The sequence below is a fragment of the Oryctolagus cuniculus genome, chromosome 4 (genome assembly GCF_051225735.1).
Source record: "Oryctolagus cuniculus isolate XC-2025 breed Fujian yellow rabbit chromosome 4, ASM5122573v1, whole genome shotgun sequence".
NCBI classification, from domain to species: Eukaryota; Metazoa; Chordata; class Mammalia; order Lagomorpha; family Leporidae; genus Oryctolagus; species Oryctolagus cuniculus.
This window is the reverse complement of record NC_142870.1, coordinates 86,016,137-86,023,963: the sequence shown is the minus strand read 5'-3', so window position 1 is coordinate 86,023,963 and position 7,827 is coordinate 86,016,137. Positions and strand designations below refer to the sequence as shown.

The 7,827-nt window shown below is 40.1% G+C and overlaps 1 protein-coding gene across 6 annotated transcripts in view; it reads right to left on the bottom strand.

Annotated features, from left to right (window-relative positions):
• The window catches only part of ATP13A5 (ATPase 13A5), a 129,948-nt gene that overhangs the window by 4,339 nt on the left and 117,782 nt on the right, over positions 1-7,827 (bottom strand). For 2 of the 6 annotated variants that reach the window (XM_051818912.3, XM_070072356.2), the window contains exons 28-29: positions 4,374-4,462; positions 2,032-2,112 (exon numbers count right to left, since the gene is read on the bottom strand). The exons of 1 other annotated variant lie outside the window; for it this stretch is intronic. In XM_051818912.3, coding sequence (XP_051674872.3) covers positions 2,032-2,112; positions 4,374-4,462 — 170 coding nt within the window. Of the gene's footprint in view, positions 1-2,031; positions 2,113-3,451; positions 3,787-4,373; positions 4,463-7,827 lie in introns of those variants that run through there. 3 more of the 6 variants (XM_089330843.1, XM_070072360.2, XM_070072359.2) reach the window with 3 other exon arrangements.

Sequence of the window (7,827 nt, the reverse complement as noted above, 5' to 3'; positions counted from 1 at the left end):
CTGCAAGATCAGTTGAGAAAAGCAATCAAAGCATCAGGCACGTCCCCCTGTGGGCAGGCCACCCCCTCCGCACCCTGCCTCCCCAAGCCTCGTGCTGGGACATGGTCTTTGCAGCCATCTTCTTCACTTCCTTGAAGTCTCTTCCTTCTTTCCCTTAAGAAGCAAAGGGGCACTGAGTTCGTGGAAATCTGCTGAAAGCTTACAGCCTTTTATTTCCACAGACTTCCAGCTAACTCCCGCCTTAATCATTCACTAGGAATTATTTCACTGCCTGACCAAAATTATAGCAATAATAAAATACCTAAAATCGAGAAGAAAACAAAAAGTGATTAGTTCTGCTACTTGCCACCTGTTACATAGAAGGTGTCAACTAAAGGTTTGTTGAGGGGCCGGCACTGTGGCACAGTGGGTTAACGCCCTGGCCTGAAGCGCCGGCATTCCGTATGGATGCCAGTTCGAGTCCCGGCTGCTCCACTTCCTGTCCAGCTCTCTGCTATGGCCTGGGAAAGCAGTAGAGGATGGCCCAAGTCCTTAGGCCCCTGCACCTGCGTGGGAGACTGGCCTGGCTCCCGGCTTCAGATCGGCAAAGCTCCAGCCGTTGCGGCCATCTTGGGAGTGAACCAGCGGATGGAAGACCTCTCTCTCTCTGCCTCTCCTCTCTCTGTGTAACTCTGACTTTCAAATAAATACACAAATAAATCTTAAAAAAAAAAAGTTTGTTGAATGACTGGATGAACCCTAGCAACCAAGTGGTTTTCATTTGAAGTTTTCTGAGTTCTCTTTCCTTTGGCCACATGTTGAGTCCAGTTCCTGCACGTTAATAATACTAGCATTTTGCATTTGGCTTTGTTTACACTAGACTTTCTGTCAGTGACAATTTTGTATAATGATAGCCTTTCTAAAATATTTTATTTTCTGGTGGTGAGAACACTGCTGTGGTTTTTTTGATCATCGGTATCACTGTAGAGTGTTTCTTCTAAATACAAAGATCTGTAGAAAAGTTAGTCATATTTAGCCAGTGTAGTTAATTCTATAACGAAAATCTTCATGTGTGTTTTCTTTCTCCTTTTAGGTTATTTTTAAAAATGTATTCTCAAAAATGGAATTTCTGATTTAAAGAGTAAAGAAAGTTTAGCACTTACTTATATGTGATTTTTAAAAACTTGATAGCTTATTTTTTGAGATAATATAAATTTAATTTAAGTGAAAGGCTTAATGACTACTGAAGAGTTCAACAAATAAAAAGACCATAGTGTGAATGGAAAATAAGTAAAGATTATAAACAATAATCAAATGATAAGACATTCAACTTCACTCATATAAGGTAAATTTTAAAATAGTCCCCTAATCATTAATACTATTATAGTATATTAGATATTTTTATACATGCAAATATATGTATATACATATATACAACATATTTTTAAAAATGTGGTTGGTCCCTTTTTCCAAGGGACTTACTTCTATTATATGAATCTTTTTTTTTTTTTCAGCTATCCCCTTTAAAACCAGCAACTGGGAGTTTTCCTAGGTGTGTGAAGTCCTGTGGTGATACTGAGCAGATGAGAAATGCTCCAGGGGAAGACCTTAAAGGGCAGAAATTGATGAGAATAAGCAGTGGCTTCCCTTCTCTCTTAATTAGGGAAGCCTCCCAAAGGCAGTTTTTCATTCCAAAAGGTGTCATTGAATTTTAGAGTTGGAGATCACCTGGTCTCACCTCCCCTAGATTACTTAGAATATTAGAAAAGTACAACACAAAGTTTTCATGTGATGCAAGATTAGAGTTTAATTTCTCGTTTTGTATTTATGCAGAAGATACAAGTAGCATTCTATTCAAGTTTCAAAGAATTGTAAATCATTCTCCAAAAAATACCAACCAAAGGGAACACGTGCACTTTTTATAAACCCTGTCTAACTATCATTTGCGGGACCAAAGTGATTGCTCTAAAAACAAAACGAGCACTGTTGAGAATGCAAAGCTTTCTTTATCTTCCCAGAACAATTATCAGAATCGTACAGAAATTGCTTTACCTCCACAAAGAAGGCCACACAGAATTGGGTAAGGGCTGCCACCAAAATCAAAACCCTCCAAGAAGTTATGGTCGGAATGAACTGTTGAGAAGCAAGACCCGCATTATACTTTATTATCTGCTTTGATAAAAACATACAAAGCAAAATATACTTGGAATTCATTTTCTTTTCAATAAAACAGATAGATAGATATAATCTCCCAGGGAACAGAGGTGCAAGTGATTGAGATTAGGTTCATTATTTATTTTAACAAATGTACTTAAGCTCCAACTCTTAAGACTTTCTGAAAATCTCACCCACTCACCCTACTGCTTTTTAGAGGTTGAGGGCCACTAGTTGACCACAAATACACTCACTTAATAAGTATGAGAACCACAACTTCACGTGACTGCATCCGTAGCAAAAGGGTGGTCACAGAGCCCTTTTTCTGACCTTGCAAAATAGAATTTGGCTGGACAGTGAGGTGTGGGACTGAGCTCCTATAAGGACCAAAACCATAGGCCCTCCGCAGGGTCTAAGGCCCCATCTAAATTCCCATCCATGTCTTGATATGGGTTGTTTCCAAGTTTGCCTCCCAAGGGGGAGGCTGCCTTAATCAGGGTTGTGCAATATAGCACATTGGATAGAGGTAGTGTTGGGAGAAGTGGGGTCGGGTCCTAGAGGAGGGCTTGCACTTCACCCTGTTCTGGGAGGGCTCTTCTCCAGCTCTTGGCCTGGAAGGCACCTGACTTGGAATTGCTCACTTATGTGCTGCTTCCCTCTCGGTCTCTGATCTGCTTGAGAGCAGTGGCTGCGTCTTACTCATCTTTGTAATCTTAGTGCCAAGCACACTCTGGAGCTCCATAATATTCAGCAAAGGAATGGATGGTTTGGATTTTATTTACCAAGAGCTTCTCTCTCCATGTCCTTGTGCTCCCTCAGACAGTTTTCCTGCCATCACTTAATCAGTCTCAAATATCTTGCAGATAAACCCTCAGTAATTCCCTGTTGCTCTTGCCATCATATGTTACTGGCTGCCTTGTTCCATCCATGCTTTCCTTTGGTCTGCATCCTTGCCCCTCATTCCCTCATAGTCCACAGGACACTGCTTCAGTTTTTGCCCATCTTCTGGACCCCCCTGCTTTTGCTCTTTATCTCCAATATCCTATGTATTTTTTTTGCATTTGCAAGACAAGAGCAGTGCTTTCAACCCTCTCAGCACTCAGGCAGTCCTCCCACTTTGGAAATCCTTGTCGCTTCCTTAGCAACATGTGGTCTATCTGTCTGGTTCCAGATCAGGTTGCATCTCTTCTCTGAAGCCTTCCATGACAGCCACAACCCACAGTGAGAAGTCCTCCTTCCTGTGTCCTTCCCAATTACACCTGTACACACTCTATTAAGCATGAATGCCTCAGGTGGCCACGTCATCGATACTGAAGTGGGGACGCATCTTCACAGCAAAACGATAGCTGGCAGGTCAGGAGCCAATCTTCCGTTTTTCTTTATTTGCTTCACAACATTGAGTCCAGGAAAGAGTCTGATAAACTCTTTGTGAATTTACTGTTAACTCAGTATACCCTGGATCAAATGGCGTCCACTAATGTAAAGCTCCATACCTCCGGGGCTGGCGCTGTGGAGTAGCAGGTTAAGCCTTCGCCTGAAATGCAGATATCCCATATGGATATTGTTTGAAACCTGGCTGCTCCACTTCTGATTCAGCTCCCTGCTAATGTACCTTGGAAAACAGAAGATGGCCCAAGTGCTTGGGCCCTGCACCTGTGTGGGAGACCCAGAAGAAGCTATTGACTCTGGCCGTTGTGGCCATTTGGGGAGTGAACCAGCAGATGGTAGACCTCTCTCTCTCTCTCTCTCTCTCTCTCTCTCTCTCTCTCTCCTTCTGCCTCTTGGTAACTCTGCCTTTCAAATAAATATTTCTCTAAAAAAACCTCCATACACTCAATGTCTGATAGAACATAATTGGCCTAAAAATCTACATTTTCTCTCCCTACACAACTATGTTATAAAGGATTCCTACTGTATGTTAAAAATAAATAAACTAGGATAGTTAAAGTTATTATATCAGTGCATTAGTTTTATTGGATTTGTAAAATACAGTGGAATAAAAATATCCAAACATAACACTTCAGGTGTGAAAGAGATAGACACAATTGATAACACTAATACTTGTAATACAAAATATATGTGAGATACCTAATGTTATTTGCTTTTCTAATAAGGAGAAATAGCCTCACAATATTTAATATCCATAGAGAATATGGTAATAATTGGCTAGCAAATTACAATGCAAATATGGTCCAGGGAGCATATGAATCATGCCACATGTGCAAATAAGTAGCACTTACTTCCATTCCATGGTATATATCTTGAAAATTGGAAAACATGATGAAGATTGTGAGGCCCAATGCAGATATCAGCAGAAATGAAAATATATCTGAAGAAATACCAAACATTTTTAGATGTTAAAAGAATGTTTCATATAATTTGACACATACTGCAGAACCAATTATCTCTGTTGTACAAATACCAGATATATCTTCAGATGTTTGGATATATCCTCATGTGTTTTAAAATATGTTCTAATGCTTATAAGATAAAGATAATATCTTAAAATATTTCCTGTTATCTGTGTGTAGAAGACTGTTCATCAACTACAGTAACTACCTTAAAGGAGTTATCTGAGGATTCCTGGGGCTGGGGACATGCTTCAGTGACCTGCTCATCTAAGCAGTCCTCAGAGAGGTCCTGGTACATCATCACCACATGGCTGGGGAGCCATGTGTATGTGGGGGTTGGAGAGTCAGCTCTCCTAGCGGCAGCTCTCTTCTCTATGAAGTCCAAGGATCTTCAGGTGACCTTCAAGGCCTTTCACAATCTGGCCCCAGTCAGCCGTGTTACACAGATCTCTGCCTTATGTGGAATTGACAAGTTAAACCTCCATGCCTTCCGCCTTCCACCGAGGCCTGACACCTCCCAACTGCTATTCTTGTATTCACAAAATGCCTATGTAGATGCTGCTCTTCCTGTCAAATCATACCGCAGACTTTCTCAACATCAAGAGCCCAGTCCAAGTCTCATTTTCTTTTCAAAAACCCTTTCATCACCCCTTAGGAGCTTAAATTTCACATGGTTTGTGGGATTACTTAAGAAAGGTCATCGATGGAGTGGGCGCTGTGGTGCAGTAGGTTAATCTTCCGCCTGTGACGCCAGCATCCCATATGGGCACTAGTTCTAGTCCGAGATGCTCCTCTTCCAATCCAGCTCTCTGCTGTGGCCTGGGAAAGCAGTGGAGGATGGCCCAAGTGCTTGGGCCCCTGCATCAACGTGGGAGACAGGGAAGAAGCTCCTGTCTCCTAGCTTCGGATCAGCACAGCTCCGGCCATTGCGGCCATTTGGGGAGTAAACCAGCAGAAGGAAGACCTTTCTTTCTGTCTCTCTCAATGTCTGTAACTCTACCTCTCAAATAAATAAATAAAATCTTTAAAAAACACAGAAAGAAAGCTCATGGGAAAAATGGAATTAAAATATGTTTATTTTGCAAAACTATTTTGAAATTCTTGCGTAGTTTCTTTATGATATGTATTTTCTTTGAACTTTTTAAAGATGCCTCTGCTTTGTATGGTCTCAATGTGTCTATCTGGGTCCAGCGTTGTGGTATAGCAGATTAAGCTTAAGCAAGTTGAACAGGTTGAGATAGAGATAGTGATAGAGATAGAGACATGGATGATGGTGATAGATAGAGAGACAGAGAGCAAGAGAGAGAGAGAGAGAGAGAGAGCACTCCATCTACTGCTCCATTCCCCAGATGCCTGCAATAGGCAGGACTCAACCCAGGTTTCCCATGTGGTTGGCAGGAAGCCAATTACTTTAATTCCATAAATTTGTCATTTCTTCTAGAGTATAAAATTTGTTGGACACATATACCTTGTTAAGATTAAATCGTGTTAGGGCTGGGTTGTGGCGCTTTAGGTTATGCAGCCACTTAACTATGTCAACATCCTAGAGTCCTGCCTCCTCCACTTCAGATCTGTCTCCCTACTAATGTTTTTGGGAAAGCAGCAGGAGATGGCCCGAGTGCTTGGACCCCTGTCACCAATGTGGACCTAGATAAGGTTCAAGACTCTTGGCTTTTGTCAAGCATGGATCAGGCCATTGCTGTCATTTGGAGAGTGAACCAGCAGATGAAAGATGTCTCTCCTTCTCTCCCTCTCTCCCTCTCTCCCTCTCTCCCTCTCTCTCCTCTGCCTCTGTAATTCTGCCTTTCACCTAAATAAATGAATTTTTTTTAAAAAAAGATTAAACCATGAAGAAATAGAATACTTAAACACACCAAAAATGAGTAACAGTATTAACCAGGAATAAAAAGTCTCCCATCAAAGAAAAGCCTAGGAACAGCTGGTTTCACTGATGAATTCTAACAAACATTTAAAGAATGTCTTCTTAAATAATTCCAAAAAAATGCAAGAGGAGAGAATTCTTCCCAATTCATTCTTTTTTAAAAAAATATTTATTTATTTGAAAGGCAGAATTATGGAGAGGTATAGGCAGAAAGAGAGAGAGAGAAAGAGAGAGATAGGTCGGTCTTCCATCTGCTAGTTCATTCAAAAAATGGCCAAAACAGCCAGAGCTGAGCCAATCTGAAGCCAGGAGCCAGGAGTTTTTTCTGGGTCTCCCATGTGGGTGCAGGGGCCCAAGGACTTGTTCTACTGCTTTCCCAGGCCATAGCAGAGAGCTAGATCAGAAGTGGAGCAGGACTTGAACCAGCGCCCATAGGGGTTGCCTGCTCAGCAGATGGTGGCTTTACCAGATACGCCACAGCTCCAGCCCCCCGAATCATTCTATGAAACTAGTATTACCCTAATACCAGACAAGAACACATACACAAAGGAAAGTTACAGACTAGTGTCCTTGATGAACTTAGATGCAAGAATCTCAACAAAATACTAGCAAACCAAATCCAATAACATTAAAAATATCACCATGATCAAATGATCATGGGACACAAAGTCAGTTCAGCATATGCAAGTCAGTAAATGTGATTCACAGGAGGATAGAGGATTTCTCTGTCTCTGTCTCTGCCTTTAAAATAAATAAATCAATGCTCCTGATTAATAGGTATTTTCTTTGCATGATACAGCATACTTTGCACCAATACTCAATATCATATTTTTGAGTAAAATATATCAGAAATACTGTTATTAAGGAATAGAGCACTTTGTGCCACCACATTATCATTTAACTTTGTCCTAGAAACTGAATTATACGCTAAAATAGAAAATATGAAAAAGCATTTTAGCTATGACAAAGGAAAAGCATTATTACTTGCAGATGATAACAGTTATCTTTCTAAAACACTCAAGACTCAAGGGCTAATCACAAAGTTCAGAAAGGGTTCAGAATAGGGAATAAATGTAAAAATGTTCATGTATTATTGATAACTAATTAGAAAAAATAATAGGAAAAAGTAATTTGCAATAGAAGCAAAAATTATAAAATACATAGGATTAATTTCTTAAATATTTGTGAAGGTTCCATAATGGAGAAAACTGCAAATATTTACTAGGAGGCAAAAAAGAAGCATGACATGCTTCTAAAGGCAGACTATAAAATCTTCCCCAAATATCAAAGCCCCAAAGGAGAGTTTTTAAAATTCAACTTATTCTGAAAAAAAAAAAAACAGAAAAGTGAGAAAATTTGAAAAATGAAGAGTAATGAGGATGCAATACTCTTGTCACTTATTAAATGAAATTTATTTAAAAGCTATAATTTTAAAATTATAATGATAGCTCATAAGTGGGC